The sequence below is a fragment of the Porites lutea genome, chromosome 4, assembly GCF_958299795.1.
Source record: "Porites lutea chromosome 4, jaPorLute2.1, whole genome shotgun sequence".
Classification (NCBI taxonomy): Eukaryota; Metazoa; Cnidaria; class Anthozoa; order Scleractinia; family Poritidae; genus Porites; species Porites lutea.
The window spans coordinates 16,487,345-16,512,764 of NC_133204.1; the positions used below are offsets into that span (position 1 = coordinate 16,487,345).

At 38.6% G+C, this 25,420-nt stretch overlaps 2 protein-coding genes across 3 annotated transcripts; both read left to right on the top strand.

Moving 5' to 3' along the window:
* Positions 1–1,088: 1,088 nt before the first annotated feature.
* LOC140934954 (spermatogenesis-associated protein 24-like) lies at positions 1,089–12,922 on the top strand. 2 transcript variants are annotated; one of them, XM_073384508.1, is made up of 5 exons: positions 1,089–1,204; positions 8,103–8,165; positions 8,675–8,805; positions 10,581–10,651; positions 11,987–12,916. In XM_073384508.1, the coding sequence occupies exons 1-5, from the start codon at positions 1,097–1,099 to the stop codon at positions 12,211–12,213; spliced, it is 600 nt and encodes a 199-aa protein (XP_073240609.1). In that variant the 5' UTR covers positions 1,089–1,096; the 3' UTR covers positions 12,214–12,916. The 2 variants fall into 2 exon arrangements, with proteins under 2 accessions (XP_073240609.1, XP_073240610.1); XM_073384509.1 differs by lacking the exon at positions 8,103–8,165 and having other exon boundaries at positions 1,097–1,204; positions 11,987–12,922.
* A 946-nt stretch (positions 12,923–13,868) lies between these two features.
* On the top strand, positions 13,869–22,903 carry LOC140932693 (uncharacterized). The gene is made up of 6 exons (XM_073382205.1): positions 13,869–14,086; positions 15,115–15,255; positions 17,517–17,847; positions 18,420–18,535; positions 19,879–20,130; positions 21,810–22,903. The coding sequence occupies exons 1-6, from the start codon at positions 14,066–14,068 to the stop codon at positions 21,957–21,959; spliced, it is 1,011 nt and encodes a 336-aa protein (XP_073238306.1). The 5' UTR covers positions 13,869–14,065; the 3' UTR covers positions 21,960–22,903.
* The last annotated feature ends 2,517 nt before the right edge of the window (positions 22,904–25,420 follow it).

The window sequence follows — 25,420 nt, forward strand, 5'->3', positions numbered from 1 at the left end:
TTGGAATATCGTCAATGTCCAAAAATCAGTTAGTAAAACTAACAGAACCTAAAATTTGACGTGTTAATGACGTTTAGCAGTCTCTTGCGTTTCATAACTTGAGTCTTCAGGAATGCGGCGACCGGCGGACAGAAGCTTTCATTTTCTTCAGCCATTTTTGTGTAGCCACGTCAAAGAACGGCTGCAAAGGAGACACCGTTTATCTTTTTTCGCGGGGAAAATGCCTAAAATTAGACTGGCCCCTGAAATCGCTGTTGCATGACAAGGCACCAGTGTGGGTGCTGCTAGCTGCCCAGGTATAGGGGGCTCCTGTCTACATGCAGGCTAATTTTTTTCCCTGCCCACGCTCTAACCATGCTTGGGAACACTAGTATGAAATGTCATACGGTCTCCACCCCGTAACCCGTGGGGGGCGTGGGTTAGGGAGTGGACACGTATGAAATTTCAGACTAGGAAACGTTATAACGCTCGAAATTCAGACGTTTCTCTCCCCGCCCTCCCTCCTCTCCATGGGTTAGAGGGTGGAGACGCATGACAAAGGAAACTCTTGCCAAGCAGCCAATTTGCAAAACTTAAGGTAGACACCTTCATTTTTTTTCTGAATGAGAAGTGCTTGATCAAATATGATTGGAAGTTCTAGGCATCTATTTACACCGCAACGACAAACTAGTGAGGGATAGCCGGAAACCAGCCTCTTCAGTTAAGGAACAAAGATGCTGAGAGTCCCGGATAGCATGACAGGAAGTCAAGGCAATGTTTCGTTGGATGAAATGCTTCTGCGTTACCCAAAAGCTGTAGAATGAGGTTGTGGAGCGGAGTGCTGAAAGAGGGAAATGATCAACTTCCGGTTAAGTTATTTTTGACTTCCGGCAAGTCAACGCACAACTCACTTATTTAAAGGTGTGAATGTCCACCAGTTCTCTTAAACCGTGGTCAAAATTAGACATTTGTTGAAATAGTTTTGATAAGCAAGAAATAAAGTTCACCTCCAGGCAATGCGCATGAAGGCGCACGAGGTTATTTCGGAAGAGACTGGGTAGAGCGCGGGGAAGACCGTGGAGACTGGATCGAGTGAAAAAGGCGGTCAAATTACAAAATGGAGTCTCGGTCAGATGAATCAGAACCTTCTTACATGGTTGTAAACAAACAGCTTCAGGACGTTATACGCTTTCAACACACTGTTATAGCTCGATTGAAAGCTAAGGTAAGTGCTCATGAAATCCATTTATGACATTTTCGTAGATAAAACTAATTCGAATGGGTACTAATCATGAATGGAAACTCCGAAAGAGCTTGGGCTAATTAAGGAGGCTCGCTAAACTGTGTGAACATATTTAAGCTTTTTATATGGTTAATTAGGTTAAATCTCTTTGCAGTATTGTGACCTTAGATAAAATCCATTACTTCTCTACCATTCATACTGACTGAAGAAGAAGCGCTGGAGTAGTGAATTTTATATATCGGTACACAAAGTGATGTACATGTTACAGGCAGTACAGGTCAAATTTGAGGTTTCAGGGCCCAGTTTAGCGCTTAACCGGGGGGTTAAATTTAACCCTGATTTCCTTTTCTTGTGTTCAAAAGCATTTTCTTGGATAATTTTCTCTGTTATTTTTAGAGCTTCCAATCATCAACTTGTAGACAAAAAGAATTAAAGCTGAAATACTTTTTAAGGTTTCAAATCTGAATTCAAATCTCACACTAACCGTGGGTTATCTTAAGCCAGCTTCAAACAACTCGGCCAAGGGTTAATAAGCTTACAGTGGAACCTCCCGTAAGTGACCACCCAAAAGGCTGAGTGGTTGCTTACGGAGGGGGACATTGGGGGGGTCTGAACACCGCAACACCGCAAAAAATTTTGCCGAACACCGCATCACCGCAAGAAAAGTCGCTGGATCACCGTCACCCCAATATCTATTTTCAGTCTGATGATTTTAGGGTCAGTAGAAGATAAAGCTTTCAAGATTTTGCCTTTGACCTTAAGAAAATCTCTGAAACAACACATAACGAGGCCAAAGCTGTAGTTACTCTGCCTATTTGACCCATTTGAGAAAGTAGACAAATATAGGTCAAATAGTGATCCAAACAGCGTCTTAAAGGTCCCAGAAGATCGAACGACCTTGGAGTGGGTTTAGACAGATATCAGATTGACCTCCGTACGACCTTATACAGTTAAGACTAGCTACGATGTTCAGATACAGAGACAATGTGTGTTACTTACCAAATGCATTCTACAAACTTCGTGAGTCTCTTTTCCTCCTTGTTTATGGAGCATCGAAATTTGTTTTTCCACCTATAGTCTTCTCCACCTTTGCCCTCCTCGTAAAAAAAAGCTACGCAATGAACTACGCATTCAGGATCGACAGGATCAGCTGCGTCAGTCGCAAGGTTTTCGCTCATCTTGCCTGATGGACGTACATGTGGTGATCCGGGTCGCGAAGGTCACGTTGCTTATCAAGTTACTTAGTATAAATGAAAAACAGGCTTAGGATTGGTGACGGGCAGCGTATTTAATATTAACTAGAGAGTATTAGAGGACCCTTAGAGTGTATTTTATTTCAAATCAAACATGATGGAGGCTAAATTTAGAACTGACAAGCTTCAAAATGGAAACTGCGACACCGCAGATAACTTCGTTTCACTGAACACCGCAGACTTTAAGACGCAAACATCGCACACCGTGAGGTTTAAGAACACCGCAACACCGCAAGCTGAGATTTTATTCACCGCAACACCGCATGAAAAAATGCCCAACACCGCAACACTGCAAATCCCCGATGTCCCCCTCCTTACGGGAGGTGGTTGTATACAAGAATCAAACCACAGGGACCTTTTCTGAGAAGAGGTCCAGGTGGTCCAGGCACATCTACTTTATGGAAGATAGTTGCTGAAAAGATGTCTCTCGTCAAGCTTGTGGGTTTTTTGCTTCTTTGTTGTGCTATTAGGAATAATTGCCCCTGGACTCAGTCATGATAAGACGACTAAAGGCAAAAGCGGACTAATCTGGAATTCTAACTTAGAAGAAAGAACTTTCAACGAAGAAAACCTAGGTTTTTGCCATGGCTACAGGTGGTGCCATCTTGTATTATAAGTGAAGCCGAAATGTTGCAATAGATAATTATCTGTCAGCAAGAGTGAGGTATTACAATAACTCTGATGTGTCCTTCCAACTTTAATGCCTGTTATCATGTGGTGATATAGAAAGTAACCCTGGTCCAGCAAATGGTGGAGTGAATTGCTCAATTTGTCCAAATAAAAAACAGAAGAGTTGTAAGCCTAAGTGTGCTGGATGTGATAGAGCTATTGCCAAGAACCATAGAGAAGTCTGTTGTGACCAGTGTCAGTACCACTATCATATTAAGCGTGCTTATGTGACAGTGAGAGGGTATCGTCTAATGCAACGTGGATAGATCAGTACCAAGTGTCTCTTTAGTGTTTTGCCCAATGCCGAGGCCTGTTTTTCAGATACTGATCTTGACATAGATATTTTCACAGTGACTGATCAGGGAGAAAGTGGAATTACACTTAACACATCTACTGGTTCCAACCTGCTAAGTGCAGCAAGGCAAAAAAATGTCAAGGGCATGTTATTGTCACCTAAATATAAACAGTATTCAGAAAAAAATTGATGAGTGAAAAGATACTTTTATTATCAAGAATAAGGTGCAAATAATGGCTGTTGGTGAGACTAAAATTGATTGCTCATACCCAGACTCCCAGTTCCTAATACGAGGGTACTACTTGCACCAAAATGATCAAAAAAAGGGTGGAGGTGGTGTTCTCCTGTTTGTCTCATCTAAGATACTCTCCAGGAGAGTCACATTTAACAGGAGTTATAAAACTATTGAGCCTTTGGCCTTAGAGTTTGGCCTCAAATCAAGAAATGTGATTATACTGGTTATCTACAGATTGCCTAAGAGGCTCAACTGGTACATACAGACTTCTACTAGAGGAGGAATTAAGTCATATTGCCAACAAACTGGGCTCGCCTTCAATATTCAAGGGTTATAATTACAGGTGACCTAAACCTGAACAGGATGGAACCCAGCAGCTCTTAAGGAAAACTTCTTCTTGATCTTAAGGTGGAACAGGGCCTTAAATGTATGATAACCAAACCCAGTTGGAAAGAAATGAGAGGCTCTCTTGTCACTAAAAGCTTGATCGATGTTATTCTCACTAACCATCCGGAACTATTTGAGGACTGTGGGGTCCATGATCCTGCGCTCAGTGACCACGGACTTGCTTATGGATTCCTGAATGAGATGGTAAAACACCAGAAACGCAAGATTGTAAGATTTAAATCTCTAAAGAATTTTGATGTGGAGAAATAAGAAGATTTAATGTATGCTCTGTGGTATGTGATTAAAATTTTTTCAGTTCATGTGATGACCAGGCAAATTTTATGGAAATGCTCCTGTCCAGTATTGTCAATACACCATGCCCACGAAGAAGATGCGGGTTAGGGCTTAGGATGTTCCATACATGATGTCATGACTAGAGAATGGAAAGGTGCCATAAGAGCTAAGAGGAGGGCGGCAAGAAAGTATCTCAAGGAACAAACCAGTGAGAACTGGGAAGGTAGGCAGATAGTCAGAAACGAAGCCACCCAACTCCAGAGAAAGGCAGTAAGGACATATTGAAAAGAGCAAGCCACTAAGCTTAGGTGCAAGCCAAGTGATTTCCATAAGACATTCATGCCTTTTTTGTCTGATAAGCACAAGGCTAACACAAATGAGCTCAGCCTAAGTATCAATGGGACCATCTGTAGAGATCAGTATGCGGTTTCTAATCACTTGTGTGAATATTTTACTACTGTGGCTGATGGGATTGGAGATACCAGTGTGGTTGAGTATTATGTAGAATATGACAGAATATTAAGGCTTCCAGTTTCAGAATCTTCAGAGTTTTGAAGTTGAAAAGGTGCTACAATATCTCAATGTGAGGAAGAGTACAGGCTGGGACTGCATCCCTCCCATGGCACTCAAGCTTGGAGCTACAGAGCTGGCAAATCTCTTAACGTCATTATTTAATTTATGTATAAATCTTGGAGAATGGCCCATCTGATGGAAAAAGGGTGAATGTTTTTAAGAAGGATGATCCTCATGAAAAGAGAAACTACAGACCTATAATTGTACAAGTTACTGTAAGCAAACTCTTTGAACAATTACTCAGCATTGGGCAAGCAACTCAGTTATGGTTTTGAAATAACAAGTTGTGCGACAAACTAACAGCCTACAGGAAAAACAATAGCTGTGAGACAGCTCTCTTGTCTTTGACTGAGAATTGGAAATTAGCTCTGGATGAGCATAAAGTTGTGGGTATTCTCTTCGCTGACATGAGCAAAGCTTTTGATCACTGTACCATCCACTTACACTTGCCAAACTTAGAGCTTATGGTGTCGAGGAAACAGTCTGCAAATGGTGGGCTCGTACTTCACAGACTGTTATAACATGGTCGAGCTAGGATCTGTAGTGAGTGAGTGGCAGATGGTGACCAGGGGATGCCCACAGGGCTCTACATTTTGGACCTATCATTTGGAACATCTTCCTAAATGATTGGACTTAAAGTGTTGATGCAAACATGAATATGTATGCCAATGACCACCAGTTTTATGCTAATGGCAGCACCCTCGCTGATGTGCATGATGATCTCGCTGTTTGTGCTGAGTTAGCATCTTCACGGTACAGAGCTAATTTTCTAAAAGGAAACTTGGACAAGTACCAGACAAATTATGGTACTTGGTAGCAGAAAGGAGTTTATGCACAGTATTCTGATTAATAATCATGAAGTCAGATCCACTGAATGTCTCAAACTATTAGGTGTCTGTATTGATAAAAACAATTTGCGTTTTGATGAACATATAAATAGTATCTCTAAGAAGAGCAGCCAGTGGGTAGGTGTTCTCAAGAGGCTTAGGAACCTTATACCCACTCAAACTAAGTTACAGTTATATAAGGCAGCTGTTCTCCCGTATTTAACATACTGTCATCTCATAGCATTTTAGCCATGCTAGTGACCCTAGACGATTAGGGCGTTTCCAAGAAAGAGCACGTTAGGGCTATATATTGTGATAAACATTCCATCCTATGGTTAATTAATATCTATGGCTGGGCTATCTACTCTACAAAACCTGCGACTACAGGACATAGCTATTCTCATGTATAAAATTAAACACAACATGTGCCCTACATACATAAGCACTCTATTTGAACAGCCTGCAATATTAAGTATAAATTGTGCAATCATGACTTCACTATACCACAATTTAACACGGTCTCCTTTGGAAAGCACTCGCTTAGGTATATGGGCCAAAGGTATGGAGCTTTGTTCCTAGTAAAGTCAAAGAAGCTTCCACATTGTCATCTTTCAAATGTCACATCAGAACAGTGGATCTTAGTATGCTGTTATGATTAGAGACAATAACTGCTCAAACTGCTCTCTTTGCCATTCCTAATTTAATATGATTATAGCTACATTTTTTTAACATATAATTTGTATATACAGTGTTGTTCTCCCGAATTCTTATTTGCACATACTGTATATAGTTATTCCTAATTTCTTATAATTAATTTAATTAATTTATTTATTCTTTTCAACTTATTTTAGTGTCCCCACTCAGTGGTTCTACACTGCTATTACAGTTTGACACTTAAATAAAGGTATCATCATCATCATCAAAAAAAACTAATTACGAGAGAATGACTGGAGAACTGACAATTTGACTAACAACAGACGACTGTTTAACTGTGAGAATAGACGGATTGAGACGCACCAATTACTGATTACAAGTCTTCATAGCCAATAACATGAAGGCTTAAATGACAGACGACCAATAACATCACGACATAATTGACCAATCAGATCAATAACCACAGTATAATACCATTAACTGAGGTGATACAACTCACTTTGACTCTGAAGATGACTACTGCACAGCTTATCGAAATGTCAGTCACTGTCATCAACAACAGTCCTATTCAGGACTACGTTCACCTGCACGATCAAACTCAACCTACTTTTGAAATGACTCCTGGGTTCAAACCTTTCACATCATCATCATTTATTGCATGCAATGTCTAAGTTACGACATGTGTAGTTCAATGTTGTCACTTAAGTTCTATATAATTCTAATTTAAGTAGCATAGTGCATACAGCAACCATACAGATCAGAGAATGGAAAATCATTAACTGTCAGGTCCAAAAAGTGGTCATGGTCACTTACAGGAGGTGTTCGTCTACTAGAGGTTCCAACATTACTGTAAGGCATTAAAAAATTTTGGTGTTTTGGATTGGCGGCCGTTTAAGGGAGGTGGTCCTACGAGAGAAACTGTTTATTAGAAATATAAAGAAGAAAAGTAGCATTTGTGACTTAAATAAATATACCCAAAAAGGTGGTTGAACTAAAATCCTCAAATAGTCAAGCTGTAGCCGGCAAGTACTGTTCATTGTATAAAACAAGACAGTAGATTCCATGTTGGGTTGAGTCTGTTCAGTAATAGATCAAAATGAATGATAAACAGACAACCGACGAGCTTAACATGGGTATTTCAAGATAAATTTCATATCACAATGGAACCGTTTTGTCAAACATATTATTGCATTGATGGTGCAATACACTAGGATCATACAATACTTTTCTAGGCCTTTCTACCTCAGCTTTCGCTGACAAAGAAAGTGACTTTTCCTTTAAACCCTTCAAATAAAGCATTGATTGTTTTTCGTCTATGTAGTTTTGTGCGAACTGGTCACAATGGCGAGAAGCATCTTCTTAGATGGATGCAAAAAAATACTATGGGGTAGGGTGGTGATGGAGCGAAAACCACACATATCTTTCTAAGCATATGTAATAAAAATATTCTTTATAGAAATATCTATAGATATCTAAATACGCATATTTTTAAGTGAAATATTGAAAAAGTAACGATGTTAATGTGTTATAGAAAAATTGACAAATGTCCCACCAATTCCCTACTGCCGGGACTGACAATATGACAAATGCCAGAAAAATGCCCAACAAATGCCCCTGGGGTGAGAAAGGGCATGGTTGGAAATAATATTGACTGAGCCATTAACCTTATGGGAACATTTTAAATTTGTCTTAGATGTCAAGAAGTGATAACCGTGTGTCACGTGAAGAGTATGAAAAACTAGCAAGGGAGTTGGAGGTATGGTAAATAGTTTTCTTTCTTAGAAATAATAGATTAAGTTGATGAAAGATGTAGCTATCTGCAGGAGGAGAAAGAATTTTGTAATGAAGAATTTTTGGGAGAGTGAATCCACTAAAGAGAAGAAGGTAGAATGTTTAGAGTTTAGTTGAGTTTTTGAGACAGCAATTAAAGCAATTTTGCAGGTGCGACAATTTTGCAGAGGGGAAGAGATGACAAAATGTAGATGGTACCAAATCTTCAACCTGTACCAATAATTCTGAACTGCTTAAATCTAGGTTTTGTAAATGACTAACTTTATCATCTGGATGCAATCAATGGACACCTCCCTCTTTCAAACAGTTCCGTAGGTCCCAAAGATGGTCTAAACTTCATACGATGAACCCAGTTAATTTTATAATACAAACACTTGTCCTGATCAGTGATGCTGATGGTGTACATGTATTATATAAACTTGCACTAAATTTTGATCAGGTTATTTTGTGTGACAAAATCTTTTAATTCTCTAGGAAGAAAAACTTGAACATATAAGAACAAAAGCCAAACTTGCTAGTGAGAGTGAGAAGTTACAGTTTGCATTGGGAGAAATAGATATTTTAAACAAGCAAATTCAAAGAGAAAAAGTAACATTTGAGAATGCGTAAGTATCGTTACTTTTTTAAAAATTCCAACAGTCTTTCAAACAAGGTTATTAATGGATGGTATTTGGATAATTAAATGGTATATTAAAGGAACAGTATCCTATTACTGCGCATGCACCAAACTTTGATTTTTGGACAGGATGTCGCGAAATCAAAAGATGCGAGGAGAGTAAGAGAATCTTGAAAAATCCGTTTGCATCGCGCTTGGCCGGGTTCAATACGACACTAAAACTTCTCAGGATTATAGATCAATGATATATTGTTCCTGTTAAGTTTCTATTTGGGCAAAATCTGGATGTTTTGTCGTTACTTTTATTGCCGTTGGCCGGAGGACCAAAAGATTTGAAGCACTTTGATGCAGATTGAAGGCTTATTTCTTCTGCTAGCTTCCATACAAGCTCAGATAATTGTGAAAGGAATACGCAGAAATGAAACAGCAACAATAAAGACTGTAACAAAGAAACCGTTGAGACATTGATGTGACTGAGGAGATCTTGTGGAGGGGAGCTTCATGATGCAGACCGTCGTTTTGCAACGACGCGTTAGTAAACTTTTCAATGAATCTCCCTACGGCCGACAAAATCGAACAAACAGGCGCTACACATTTTGAAAAACTAGTAACATGAATCATAATATCATTCTTGACTAACCTTTGTGATGATTCATAGCGTTGAGATTGCATTTTTATTTGTCTCTCAAACGTTTGAGGCTACAACGCGAGCAAATGAGGCAGATATTACTGGACTTGGAGCGATTGACCTCTGACACGAGTTTCAGATTAGAAAATATGTTTTTATAGCGAGTGGAACGAGATTTTCGGGTCGCGAGGCGGCCCAGCTAGCGATAAAATCGCGATGAGTCTTCGAACCGCGAGCCAAATTTTTATATAAGACGAAAGACTTCTTCGAAAGTCTAAAATATTACTTGAGAATATAAACAACAAATCTCTGTCGGCGGTGCGGTCCGGAAGGAAATCTTGTCAAGTCAATTTGACAGTTCTATTGTCTTTTGAAGAAAAAACAGAGGACACTCGCGCGTGCGCATAATCGGGACACTGTCCCTTTAAACGTGTTTGTTGTTTGTTGTTTTTGAGAAGAAGGTAAACAAACTGCAATTTGCAAGACTAAAGATCCCTACCTTTATTCCAGATAGAAATAAAATTAAATGGTATATAACACAAATCCTGGAATTATCAAGAGAGGTTGTGAGGGTCTTCAAACCAAAACTCCTGTCAGTGATTCTTCATTCTGGCTTATAGTGCTCATGAATCCTGAAATGATGCAGACTGAAATGCATTTTAGTCACGGAACAGCTAAAATTTCATTTCGTGGAGGATACTAAAATAATTGATATATTTGTTGTGATTCAATATTAACTTTTGTTCAAATTTTATTAATTCCTTTGTTTTGGGGTATGGTATTAATGTATGATAATGAGTTTAAAACAAAGGAAAATAGATTTAAACCAAGGATAAAATTGAACCAAAATATATTTGTTAAATAAATAAATGAAGGTACCGGTATTTTACTTATTTAACAGGTAATTTTATCATGAATCCGCACTTACAGAGTGTGATAGTTACCAACCTCCTGTGGCTTTATATTTTACTTGTAGCTGGTTAGAGTGCTGCACATCGCCCCCCCCCCCCACCACACCCAACTCACAGTGTGATGGATTCAAGCCCAAATTTTAAATTTTCCCCATTTATTAACCTGGTCTCAATTTTTTCTTCTTTTTGTTGACTTTTTAATTTGTTTTCCCATCATTACACTAGGTATGGCCAAGTCAAAAGTAAAGCACTAGAAGAAAACCAAGAGAAAAAGGAGATCCAAACAAAATATCAAGGTTGGTTTGTGTTGTATGCTTGTATAATAGTTTACCTGTGCTTGATTTAGGCATATTAATTTAATGACGTGTTCGTAGCAGAGAAACATAACTGTGTAGTTATGCTAGTTTTCACGAAAACGTTTTTTCCTACGTATTGGGATTTCTTTTAGTGGAATCTCCCATTTTTTGAAGACAATAAACAAGTGCCCTCACTACAGATGTAGTCTTCTTGGCACCAAAGATACCATACCTCACACAACCCTAGCTACCTCTATAATGTAGACACCTTTGGAAAGGACTGAGCTACAGTTGAACTTCCATCAAGCAGCCACCTACTACGAAGCCACCCTCTGCTAAGCAGCCAGTAATCAAAGTAATGATGATGATGAAAAAAAAAAACAACAACAATAATAATAGTAATGATAACTAGTAGTATCAAGTCGAGGATAATCAAAAAGCAAAATGTGTCTGCAAAGATCAGTAGAATGTAGAAGGCGATGAGACAGTTAGCCATATTGTATCGGAATGCAGGAAACTTGCTCAAAAGCAATTTATATTGATCTTGGAGGCACGACAAGGTGGAGCAGATGATTCATTGGGACCTTTGTGGAAAGTTGGGTTATGGCAAGAATGAAAGAATCATGAGCCACAAGCAGTGTATCAATCCACTAACAACAAGCTGCGGTGGAACTTCAAATACAGACCGACAACAAGAGTGAACACAACAAGCCTAACATTGTGGTATTGGATAAAATAGAATGCATGTGCTTGATAATTGATGTTGCCTGTCATTTTGACATTCAAGTGAAAGACAAAGAGAAAGACAAAATTAAGAACTACCAAGACCTGAAGCGGAAGTTGAAATGGATCTGGAAATTGCGCAGGGTAACTGTGGTGCCAATCATTATTGGTGCATTCAACTGTCTCGAAAGATCTAAAAAAGTGGCTAGCAGAGACTGGTGTCACATGTCGTTTGGAATCATTGCAGAGAGCGTGCTTACTGGGTACAGCTAGAATCCTTCACAAAGTCGTAGACACCTAAGGTCACAGGTAGTGACTTGATGTTTAAGGAAGACTCCAGCAAGCCATCCAGAAGCTGTGTTTAATGCTGATATTAATAATAACAACAATATTTATCCAGGGAGTCCACCTGCCTTAGCGGTTTTCAGTGGGGCCATGCAGTCCTGAAATAATTATCGTAGAATTGAACTATCACTTAAACCTCCATTAAGTGGTCACCCTTTGGAATCTGTATGAAAGTGGTTTGATTTTGATTTTTTTTCGTTGATGTTGCTTGTTTTGTTTTGTGAGAGGGGTTAATCATATAAAACATCTTTTTTGTTTTGCTTTTAGCAATGGAAGAGCTTTGTTCCAAGCAGGATGATATACTTACAACAAAAGATGCAAAAATTAAGGAACTTAAACGTCGCCTGGTGCATCAGAAACAAATTCACCAACAGCAACTTTCTGATCTGGACATTCATCGACAGCAAGAACAATACATTAATTATAACACACAAAAAACTCAAGAAAAGAGTGCAACTAAAAGGACACGTCAAAAACGAGTGTCTTTCAGATAACAAATGCTAAATTATGAAATGCAGTAATAGTCAAGTCTCTCTTAATGCACACCTCACTGAAATGAACACCTAGAGCTGGTCCCTACCTTTTGCAACTCCTTTTAGTTGACTCTCTTTGGGACAGACATCTCTCTAAGATGGACACATGGTGGCTGGTCCTAAAGGTGTCCATCTTAGAGACAGCTGACTGCATCACATACCCTTTTCAATATTGTTATAAGTAGTAGGCTGTGACTGGAGAACAGCCTTTACATTGATTTTATTGCAAAAGAGTGAATTTGATAGAAAATATGCTTTTTTTTAAACTCTACAGCAGATCAGTCAAGATAAACAATTTCATATTAAATATCGATAGAAATAGAAAAGACTATGCATATTTATTAATAAGGGCATAATTGTGTGCTTGTATAAAACGTACATGTACAGGAAATATTCCCCATGAGTGTGTTCATTAAATTATATAACACTGTAAAATATAATCATCTCGTAGACCACTGTAGACAGTGTATATGTTGTAGTTAATTTTATAGGTAATATCTATTTTTCCTTTGTGTCAACTTCATTAGCAGACATTACCATACCCAAAAACAAAAGAAAAACAAGAGTTACCTGGGATAAAAAATTAACTACAACATGTGTATAAAATGGATACTAGTCAATTTCTTGTGTAGATACCGGTATATATTTTTATGTCACTGACAAAAACGTTTTCTTTTCGTTGTCTTTCCTTTTTTTTAAATAATAATTGGTCAGACACGCCTGTGGAGTATACCTCTCTTTGTCTTCACTCGATCTCTCTTTATTTTTCTCTCACTCTGGTCATGCTAATATGTATATCACTAAGCTCCTCTTTACAGAACTAATAGAGAGCTTTATATACGGTATTTCTTAAACAGATGTAGGTGATATAAAGGTAAGTGTTTCCTACAAGGGTTCTGAAATAGCCTGTTTAAGGAAAATAGCACGAAAAGTTTTAGGGAACTTTTTTAAGCCTGAATTCGAAAAATGAATCCCTATTGTACCAGTCATTTTTATTTCTTTTCTAGACATTGTATAAAGTTTTTATATCCGGTTATTGAGCTAGTATAGTTTAAGAAAAACTCCATCGAATGAGCCCAATGCCAAGCTATTAAGAAGGCTAACCTATTTTAGGGCCAAGCACCCAAATGAGCAAAATCGACACTATATACTGTATCTCCGCAATACATATTAGGAGAAAACGGAGTACCCAACCCCAATTCCCCCACGTAAATAACAAACGCAACTCGTTATGTAAGTATATCGCTGCGTTTCAAAGTCATACCAAAAATTGGTAATAAAATAAAGTATTTACGTAAAAATGAAAAAAGGGTCTCTGAGGAAAGTCGGGATTTGAATCGTAACTCAAGGGGGCAAGCTCCTTTTTATCGGAAGTTTTGAGTGGAGCTCGAAATACCTCATTGCGGGGTCTAATGTACTCTAATCGACGGCAGCTTAGGTCAGTTTAAAATTCTCATGATTGTTTCATTTGTCATCTTCGAGTGAAAGGGGAAGTGAAGACGCTCGCATGCGGAAATGTTGCCACCGGAAGTACTATTCAATGGCAAAGCATTTCTGGAATCACCAAGCGGAAGTAGAATTCGACCGGAAGTCAGCCTTAATCCTTGGCGCATGTTTGATGAAGAAGGAAAACGCTGACTCAAAATGACAACAACAATGGCGGTAAAAGTGTTGCGAGAAGTTTATCAAGTGTCCCTTCTTTTTACGAAGTGAACACTGATGTGACTTAACTATTTTTCGCTTTAATTATTTGTTCTCTATATCTGGTACAATTTGGAGAAGCCACGGAGAGAATTGCGTCTTCAGGAAAGTCATGAATCGCCCTGTTACTCGGGTACGTTTGTCGTTCCGTGTAAACTGTAATTGTGTTTGCTTCAGGCAGGGTATTTTTTGCGTTGAATAAGACTGCAGTTAAGTTGAGAGCCTAGCTATTATTTTCTTTTGTGTGTTTATTAGAAAAATGTCAATATCTCCCTTTTTGGTTTCGAGTTACCTTTCAAATTTTGAAGTTATTAAATGCAGGCGTGTATTACGCAAGTTTACATACTGTAGAAGTTGTTAGAACAGGTAATTCACATAATATGTTGAAACCTAGGAGATAATTTGGGGTATTCCTCAACTTCTTTATACATTCATTTTTTCTTTTGAAGTGAAACAATGTGATAAATGTGGTATCATGCTATCAGTTTGATAATTATGAGGATAAATCTATCACCATTCAGTTTGTCATTTTAAAACAGCTGTTGAAAAATATTGATTAAAAGATGCAACACTGACTCAACAGTGGCACATAACTGAATAAAATACACCGTATCATTAAAGTCATGGTCGAATTTTCTCAGTTTTATCTCGATTAGTGTTCTCTCAATCTCTTATCCTTTGTTGAGATACAGTAGCGTTGAGAGATGATGATAACATGGGAAGTCAAATAGTTCAATGCAACATACCCTTTATGCAGTAAAGACATAGTCATGTTTAATGCAGAAAGAGTTTAAAAAGAGACAAGGATAATAGGAGGAGTCAAATGGTGTCAACATACGTAATTCAAGAAAAAATAAATTTTAAGGAAAAATAATGTTAAATGAGTTTTAACCACTCTCAGTCCAAAGGGATGTCTCAGCTCTCTGGAAATCTAAGATGTGGAGACTGTTTTAAGTTTGCGTTTAAAATCATCAATTGAGTTTGCAGATTTAATATCCTTGGGTAAGTTATTCCAAAGTTCCAGAGCAACAGAAAAAGAGAAGTTGCCACATGTGGAGGTTTGACAGTATAATTTTAGGAAAAGTATGGAAGTCCAAATTCTGTGATTAAACCACATAGAATCAGTCGAGGATCCTACAATGTTTTTCTTCAATCTTTTAGGGGCTTAAACGAAAGAAGAGAGCTCCAGCAAATGTACCTGCTTCCTTGGACCAGCCGTCAACTTCGTCTACCTCTTGTGAGGATCAAAATTCTCTTTTGCAAAGTACATGTAGTCCTCCAGATGAAATTTCTCCAATTCAGGTAACAACTTTTTTTTACCTCTTTCTTTGTGTGAGATGTAACTCAGTTTCCCAGTTACCTGATATTTAACAATTATTTTTTGACATCGAGGTGAATAGTGGCTAAATATTTACCGAGCCGCGAAAGTGGCGAGGTAAATATTCCCAAAGCCACTATTCACCGAGATTGAAAAGAATAATTGTTTTAGTATATACACACAAAGTGATCTCAACAAAATCAGAGAGGAAACCATTAAAAAGTACGATTTGATTGACAGATCAAATCATATGTACGTTTAAAAATAGATCTTTGGAGAATTTTCAAACATGGCAATTCACAAGTTTATCATTTCACAAACAACAGCGTAATGGCTTAAATGGATTTGCCAAAAGTTTGAACTGTTTCCTTACCTGAGAAGAAAAGTAGAGCATTGTTGTTTTCTCTGGACTCGCCAAGTTTATAGCCAATAGGGTTTGTTGTGTCGTTCTTCGCATGAAGTGCTGACAAAAATGGCAGCTCTGTTGCTCGAGGTAAGACATTGTCTTCCTGTACCATTCTTTTTCCTGTTTACTTGAAATGTAGTATTTCTGCAAACATTTCCTTTTAAATTTGTTTGTCATAAATAAACTTCGATTTTTGAGCGAAAAATTTTCTTGTTACAAAAAACGCTGAGTTCACGAAATGGCTTCTTCTACGCGAATACAAGGGAGTTGTAAACAATCCATTGAGCACAAAACTCAGCTACAGTAAATTGAAAAACGCTGTATTGAATCCTTCCAAGTCTTTTCTTGCCTTAAAAAAGTCAGCCCTAGGATTTTCTCGACTTTTAAAAGATCGTTCTCTAAAAAAAGTGGGAAAAACACCGAGCTCACACGTTATCCTCTCGCTAGGAGGTGAATATTGTTGAATAGTCCGAGATAGCGAACCAATCAGATTGCTTAAATCACCAAGATCACTAAGTGTGTAAATACTAAACACAATTAGTCAGGGCCTCTGATAGGGTGCGATAAAAAATGAGAAATTGTGCGATATTTTTAGGGTTGATTGTGCGATAAGATTATTATGCGTTAAATTATGCGATTTTTTCAGAGCTAATTAACATTGTTTTACCAGGTTTGAAAAATCATTTAATGTTGTGTAACAGGCAATTTGAATATAAACTAATAATAAAACATCCATTTTAAAACAAAATAGTTAAATTTGTCCAATTATTTTGGCCTGGAAAAGAAAACAAATTGAAAGAAAGAAAAAGGACACTTGTTCGATATTACATTATGCCGTTACACCGCTGACCACACTGCTTGTCTCTGAAATCAAAATGGCCGCCCAGATACTGCGATCAAAGGTTTCAGATGTCTTGCAAGGCTTTATTTAGTGGTAAATCACCTTAAATTAAGATTGGGAAATGTTTGATTTAAGTTAAAATTCTTTGAGGCAGTTTACTTTACTTGAATTTAGCATTTTTTTTATGAATTATGGTATTTTCCTCATATTTGTGTGATCAGATGCAATTTGAGTTCAATTGTGCGAAATCGCACCATCGCGTAATATCAGAGGCCCTGATTAGTGGATAGAAAATTGGACAGTTCTCAGGTGTTTTTTGCTCTATTTTCCTTCTGTTTCCTTCAAAAGTAGCCTGTGGTTATGTTTGCAATAGCTGGGGGACATTTATGGGCCATGTCCTTTATGAAAGCCCTGTTGTGTGTTGGGGGTGTGTGTTGTCATTCTGATTTTGCCTTTGTCCTGTGGTACACATGTTACTCAAATTAATGTTACTTTAAAAAATCAGAAACATAATGAGTAGGGCTCTCTGTAGCTCAGTGGCTAGGCCACTTTACTGGTGTTTGAGGTCTGGCCATAGGTTTGACTCCCACTGAAAATCTAATTTTCCTTTATCCTTTGCCCCTGATGTTATGACCGACTGCTGACTGGCTAGACCAATTTCAACTCTAGTGAGACAAGAGATCCCATATAACTATGGGGCAGTAACAATCTTCTGTGTCTACATGTATGTTACAGGTCAAAAGTGAAAACGTCAGGTGAAAACTTTTTATCCTTGGTTGATTCTCAATTTCCTTTCTTTCCTAGCCTTAATTAACCATGCATCTCTTATGGAGTTGTGAAATTAGGTGGGGGTTGCACTCAGCATTGAGCTTAAAAAGCCTAAAACCCATTTGCACAAATCCCCTCTCTGCAGAAATGTATTCTTTAAGCTGGTCCAAAACAGTCCTCTTTCTTGATGTCTTTCTTTTATGATGCCATTGTTTTTTCTCTTTCATAAGGAGGAAACAGATTGTCTTGTGCCTGTAAACAAAAGAAGTAGGGTGGATGATGTCAATGAAGAGAGTCCTCAAGGAAGCACAACAAGTGAATCAGCAGCTACTGTAAACCCTCCCACAACGCCAGACTCTCAAGAAAATAAAAGAGGAAAAAATGATAATAACATTGAACAGCAGAGTTCTGTAAGAAATGGAACAGACAATGAACCAATTACTATAGAATCACCTGGACCAACAACAAGTCACTCCCTAGATGACGTCATGATTGTTGGTGATGTGCAAGTTGGAAGACCCGAAGTTATAGATTTAGAAAGACTTCCGACTATAAGACAAGGTAATAGCAAAGTTTTTATGGCCAGTAGACCCCTTTTAGGCATCGATACATGCACGTAATTTTCTTTGCCCTTTTGTTCTTCTTGTATGTGAGATAGGTCCACTTTTAATAGGAACAAAAATTATTAATAATGGATGGTATAACAACTAATGTCTCTCTTGTGGACTTATTTACCCTCGGCATTATTTATAGCACTAATGCTGGTGGAGCCAAGCAAATGCCTGAAACAAATAATTTAAATCAAACTTAACAGGGTTAAGAATCCGAACTAGCCTGAGGCAAACCTGTTGACTATTTGCAAGCGTGGTGCCCGAGGATTTGTACTCATGACTTCCAGCAAGCAGTAGCCTTGAGGGCCCCCGCTTCCTAATTGCAAGTCAAGCACTTAAACCGCTCAGCCACGCTGCCTCCTGTTACAAGTTTGGAAATACATGTAGACAAATATATGTTGTAACAGCTGTCCACACTTGAACAATATCATTTTTATCTGTTTACAAAGTGAGTAAGTTAGTTTAATAATTCAAACATAATATTGTGTCAATTTGGCTTTTGCATCTGTCATGGTATTTTAGGTGGGTCAGTAGTGGTTGATCTTACCAATGATGCCAGCTTTCATGACAGCAATGTGGTGGATTTAACAAGAGAAACTCCGTCTGATTCTTCAGTTGACTCCAACCCTGTCATAGTGGTACTGTATGACTTTTTTAAACATACTGTTTTATGGCAATTTTTTGTTTACAGTATTTTTGTTACAAACCGCTGGTCAAAATTCCAATAAATTTCAATGATTGTATTGCTAAAGATCACCATCTTGGACAAAAATAGTTGGGACACTTTTACCAATTTAGGCTGTTTTTTTACTTCTGGCCCATCTTCAATGTTGTTTATCGCAGTTAACTCACCAACTGTGCCAGGCCGGCGAAAAGGCTTCAATGCACCTGTTCCATTCAACTTTAATCTTTCTGTAGATTTTACTTATCTTTGTCCAGCATTTCTTCCATGCCAGACAGGAAAGATACCCCAAACCTGTTGCTTCAAGATTTAATCGGCCCCATTAAATATGAAGAAAAGTTGTTCCTGGTAGAAGGGTCATCTGCCTACCCGGGCCAGGTAGCAGGTCATTTTGTCCAAAGGTTGATTCACCGGATGGTAGTTCACCCAGCCGAAGTCGATTTGCCCGAAGCGTATTTGTGGTTCTCTAAGCCTGAAAAAAGGAATAAGCATAGAAAGACAGTGACTGCACATGCAGAATCCAAGGTTAACTAAAATAACATCTCAGAGAAGTAGGTTCACCATGTTGTAGAGTGTTGTATGTCATCGGATGAAATCGACTTTTGGGCGAAAAGACCGCAATTCTGTATTCCCTGAATGAGCCAATTTTCATCCATTTCCTCACAAAACATGGCGAACTATTTACATGAGAAACAAAGTTGGCTTGACTAGGATGGTGACATGCCTAGCCGGTTCATCCTGTTGTGATGGTAGGGACACCCTCCTAGCGAACCAACTTTTTGTTTCTTTATTTATAAACAGTTTGGTTCGGCCATCCTAGTCAAATTGTTCAGGGTGAGACAATCAGAGGGCGCTTTCCAAAAGTCTGTACTGGCCGGCCAGACCAATGCCAGACCAGGCATTTTGGCAGTGAAATATGTTTTTTCCAAGAGGTTTTGCTGAAAAACCATCTCCTCTGTGCATAATATTTAGGATTTGACTGATCTGGATGGTTAGCTTTGATTAAAAGTGAAATTCTCATTACAATGGGAATAGGCTGGCCGGTCAGTTCTGACAAATGGAAAGCACCCAGAGCATGCGTGAGCACTGTTTGCTTTGGGTTTTTTTATATACAAAATGCTCGCTAAAGTTGACTCTGCTGGGATGGCGACTCTTCTGCCCAGGACAGGTTTTCTCCATACAAAGGGGGCCTTCGTATTTTATCAAGATGATGACTTAAAGTGTTTCTCTCAAAATTGTCAAATGCTTGCATTTAAAGCTATGTTTTTAAAGTCATGAATTGTAACCTTTTTCTCGCAGTGTGTAAATAGAATATACCGTGGGGATCCAGTTAGTCAGCGGCCGTCTTGCCGGTTTGCATCGTTGCCTAGTATGCTAGAAAGATCCTTTCCTGTTTCAAGTCCCGATGATGAAATACTAGAGGTCACTGACGCTGATATTAGAAGAAAACAAATGTCAAGTTTAGATACTTCAAGTGGTGAAGGTGCAGAACCAGATACAGCGGCAAAGAGAAATATAACGTGTCCTATTTGTATGGATGATGAATCCACTGTGAGTATTTTAGGAAGCTTCTTAGCAAGAGTAAAACGAACTACGAAAATGTGCAGCTTGTTTTGCAAAATTTCTGCCAAACGACTTAAAAGCAATGTTGCACGTTTTGCCTCTTACATTCAAACCTCTCTCGCAACAAATCAACTTGTTGCAAGTTGTGTGAATACTGACTTCTGATTGGATAAAATTAAGCGGGAGTCGCGCCATACGCGGGAGTTATGTAACTTGTTGCAAAACAAGTTTGTCTTGGGCCGGTAATACGTGCAACATCTACAGATTTTGCTGTAAAAAGTAAAACTAGTCTCTACTTTCTGCAACAACTTTTCGCACCTTGCAACAACCCGATTTGTGGCAAGATGGTCTTGCCCTCCTAGTTCTCAATTAAACTTAAAATTTGGTCTTTTCTCTTCGTAGTTGTGGTGGGACGGCAAAGAAATTTACTAAAAAGCGTGATCGTTTGTTTTATTCGTTAAGACTTCGTTCATTGTACACGGCGCCGGACAAGTTTTCTACTGGATGAAAACTCTTGAGTTCAGTTTTTCCGCCCGTGACACAGAACCGCCTTAACCGTACGAAATTTAGACCTTTAGCCGTTTAAAGATCCGCGTGAACACGAGCAAAATAAATATTGAACTGCCCGTGTGAATGAAGTGTCCGGTCAAATTTTTTGCCGTGTGAACGTAACCTAAGGCCCTGTCCACACGTATCGGGACATCCTTTTCATTTTGGAATTGGTCAGTTCTGCATCACACCCCTGTCACCTCCCCCATAACAGCTTTTTACCTTTTTCTTTTTTGGACGATTTCAGAATTTTTCTTTGTAGTGGGCTGTGGGCAATCAAAAGATTATGGCTGACTATCTAAAAGTGATAATAGAGAGGTTAAGCGTCACGTTCACGTCAAACGGCAAATGCGAATTTGTACCACATGACCAAGTTTCCTCTTTACTTGTCGTTTTCTGTTCATTATTTGTACGCCTAAATTAGAAGTTTCACGCAATTTTTCGTCCTTAAGAATTGTTTTGAGCTGTTTTTATCGGCTCATTTTCTATTTTGAGAAATTCTCAACTTAAATCTGACGTTTGCCGTTTGCCGTGAAGCTTTTAAAACTCGTTATTATTTATTAAATCCTGACAGTTTCTATATAGTAATATGTTAGCAGTTAGATGTCTACCAACCGCCGTAATTTCGTTTGTGATTTGTCATAAATGCCCGGCAGCGTGTATGAAAAGTATGTGTATTTTTACTGAATCTTTTCACTCCGAACAAGGGCTCAAAGTAAGATTAAGCGAAATTTTCACATTTTATTTGTATAATGCTGAAAAAACAAATACTGCTGTTTGAAAGTACTGCTAAAGAGGTTTTATTTTATTCGGGTCACACCATAGAATTTCAGACATCCACAGACTCAAAAGGTAGAACTGGATACTAAATAAATAGTAGCATGTGAAAGTACTGCTATAGAGGTTTCATGTGAATGGTCACGCCATAAGATGTTGTCCACTGACTCAAAAGTTAGAACCACCTCACAGGACTATTTTGTTTTTAGTTATTTTAAGTCAAGGGGCCTTTTATGTTCTCTTGATTAAGTACATGTTCTCTTGGTACATTATAGGATGTCGTTTTGCCTCTCGATATTTCAACACGAAAAGATTGAACCAAACTGTCCTTTCTTTTTCAGATCAAGAGAAGGAAAAGGCAGTTAACGTCAACAACATGTGGTCATGTTTTCTGCGATAAATGCATACGGAGTGCGGTTCAGATGCAAAGCAAATGTCCGACATGCAGGAAAAAACTCTCTTTGAAACAGTTACATCCAATATTTCTTTAAATTATTTGTTCAGAACTACTTTTGTGGTATTTTGTCTCGACTGACTGATGAAATTATCTTTTGTCAGTTCAGAAGAAAAACCTTTAGTGGTTGAGTTAGTTTTTGAAATCAAGATGGTCTTGTCTTGTGACCCATTGGTACAACTAATTATAATGTAATTAAGGCTAAACGATGTTCTGCGAAGCAAATACAATTGATGCCAGCAACAATTAATGACAGGCTGGTGATAATTTATAGCTCAATATAAATAGTCATAACTAACTTTATGCTTACAATTTTCAGTCGGAATACTGTCAGGGAAGTTCTTCAGTATTGGCCTGTTTACCGAAGGTTTCGATATCATTTTGGGGCAGTAGATATATCTTAAAATCAAAATCTCATGAGTAGTAGTGCATGTTTTGACCAAAACCATCCTAAATCAGTTTACCCTGCGTGCAGATGTTTCTCCCAGTCTTGCATGGCTTTTAGCGTTGACGAAGTCGTTGGCAGTCACATAGTTGGTTTGTTTTATACGTCCCGTCGTCAACGCAAAAGCCATACAGGAGAGAACCCTTGTGCTCGCAGGGTAAAATGATTTAAGTCGTTAACTACGTTAAAAACTTGACTCACTCCTTCCCTTCCCGTAAATAAATATAATAATATAATGTTAGGCATTATACATGTTGCACAGGGTATCGGGCCTTTTTCCCCTCTTTGCTTTTTTCAGTGGACTCGACATTGTTTTGATATTAAAGCCCGGTATTGACACTTCAACTATGAGAAATGTTCCGTTAATGTTTTTAAGTCAACTTTGCAAACAAAATTTTTCTTAACCCTGTCACTAAATTACAGCGTCAAGAGTCTGCAATACATATTGGGGACAAAGTGTTCCAGGTTTTGTGACTGTAAACGAAATCCAGTAATGTTACCAATGAGATTAAACCTCTTCAGCACCTTTTTTTTCATGGTACTCTTCGTTTTTCCGTTTTCTTATAAAAACCCCAAACAGATTTTCGGAGTATTTGGAAGCATGAGTATTGACGCTCTTTAAAGCGCTCCCTTGGCGGGAAGGAGGGGCGGGGGGGGGGGGGGGGGGAGGGGGGCTGTTGGGCGCTTACTCCAGAATTCAAGTGAGGGGGAAGATAGAATTGGGGCAGAAAACAACACCGAAAAAAAATCCCCAGGGCTTCCAACAAAACCCAGAAAAACCCCTGGACCAAAAATCAATCCCACCAAAAATCCAGCAGCTGCAAAACAAGTTTGGTTGTATTTTATTCGCAGAACTAAGCAGCAAGGATACGCTAGCACTACCACGAATCTTCAGATTATTTTGAATACCCCAAAAAATCCTTACTTAAATCAAGCCACCCCAAAAAAATACTTGCTAAATTTTCCTACCCAAAGAGATATTCTCTAATGGAAGTTGAAATTATACGGTATTGACGGTATCTCACATAGCTGGTCAGCCTTAGATCTCACTTAGAAAACAACGATGTTTTGTGAATGGTTCACTCTCCTATTGTCGACCTACAAATTGCGTTGTTCCCCAGGGAATAATACTGGGTCGACTCCTATTCTTAATTTATATAAATGATTTACCCAATTGTTCACTGAATTCTTAACCACGAATGCACGCTGCTGATAAGCACCTAACCTTTGCTGCTTATACAGTTTCGAACATTGACAGAAATCTAAATGAAGACCTATCTAGAGTTAACAATTGGCATACTTAGTAAGCTAACCCTTAATGCACCCAAAACTGAGTGTATGTTTATGTTGATTGGATCAAGACTAAGCTCATTTGGTAGTTCCCCCTCGTTTATAATCGATGGAGCACCTGTTTGTCATGCGACTTCTACTAAATCGCTCTGTGTTTACAATGATCAAAATCTATCCTGGGATGTTCATGTCGACAAGTTGTGTAAAAACATTGCTGCCGGGATGGGCCGGCCACAATTCGATTACTGATGCGGGATTTGGGGTTGCTGTAACAAAACACTTTCTATCAATTTCAGGAACTCTAAGGTCGAGAGGCACGGATTCTATTCTGTAACCCCTTGTAACCTTCTGTAACTCCTTGTAACTTCCTTTAGCCCCTTGTATCTCCCTGAAACCCAATGTAACCCCCTGTATGTAACCCCGTGTAACTTCTTGTAAGTTAAGGGGTTAAGAGGGATTACAGGGGGTTAGAAGATGTTATGGGGGACTACGAGAGGTTGCAATACTTAGAGGTTAGAGACGAACGAAAGGAAATTTCTCTCTTTCCTCCGCGTGTCACAGCCCCCTACTCGTCCGTATGATCGTCGAGATCTAGCGCTTATCGTTACGAGTGGCTATCTTTGTGTAGAATGTACTAAGGGGTGAAGGGGAGCGGGAGGAAGAGAGGCGAGAAAATAGAGCGTCTTCACATGACGCCACGTCCGCAATATTCGTGTTCCAAACCAATCCTTTCTTGAGTGAGAAGGCTCTTTACTACCCCTGAGGAAAAAGAGGAGCAACTCGTAGTCTGTCAAACAAGAACTATGCTACGAAAGTCAAGTAACAAAGCAAACGTGTACGTATAAATTGAAGTTTATTTACATCAACAGCTTGCAGAATACTCTTTAATTTCAAATCTGATCCTCATGCAAAAATAAATATAATACATTAAACTTGAGAAAAATCACGCATTTTAAGTTCCCAAAAACTGTACAAAAATAGGCTTTTCTACAAAAATATTACCAAAGCTCTCTTGAAAAATATCTTATACATGCGGTCACAAGCCCTGAAAAAATCTCAGGCGATAAACTTCCAAACGTAACAAAGCGATAGAGGAAGGGGAGGGAAACTGATCAAAATTTCTTTTCAATTAGATAAAAAGCAGCGCAAGTGAATCATCTACTAGTTCGTTAAGAAGGATGTACCTGAGTGATATTTTGATAGACCCTTCACGGCCAGTTAGGGAAAATCCGTCGACACCATTGGAAAGAGCGCCTTAATATTAGTAAAACTGCCTAATTTGAAAGTGATACGTCTTCAGCGAGAGAGGATATAGCTTCGCAAAGTTGTGAAAATTCACAGACGTTTGTATTGTGGGGAGCAAGTTTGTGCCCTCCACCATTTAAACGTCTGTAAAATGTCGCGCTTTGAGCCGCTTTATCTTCGTTATTTTCAGCAAATCACTTTTTAACTTGGCAATTCTCTACTAAGTTTAAGACGTTCTCTCCAGTGGTGTCGACGGAGCTTCCCTAAGTTGTCCAAGTCGAAAGTGGAAAGGTCTATTGTAAAGTGCAGTTAGGCTGGTCTTCGGTCGCAATCCAAACAAGAAAGGCAAGCAGAATACTTCACAGACAATACTTACTTTTACGAGTCACTGTATTGTCTGTGACTCTTAGCCAGAGAAAAATGGTCATCCTGGTTTGCATTTGGTTTTTAAGGAAAAAACATACGCAATTTCGCATGCCAAGTCTGACAAATCAATAGTGTCATAAAAATGAAAGACT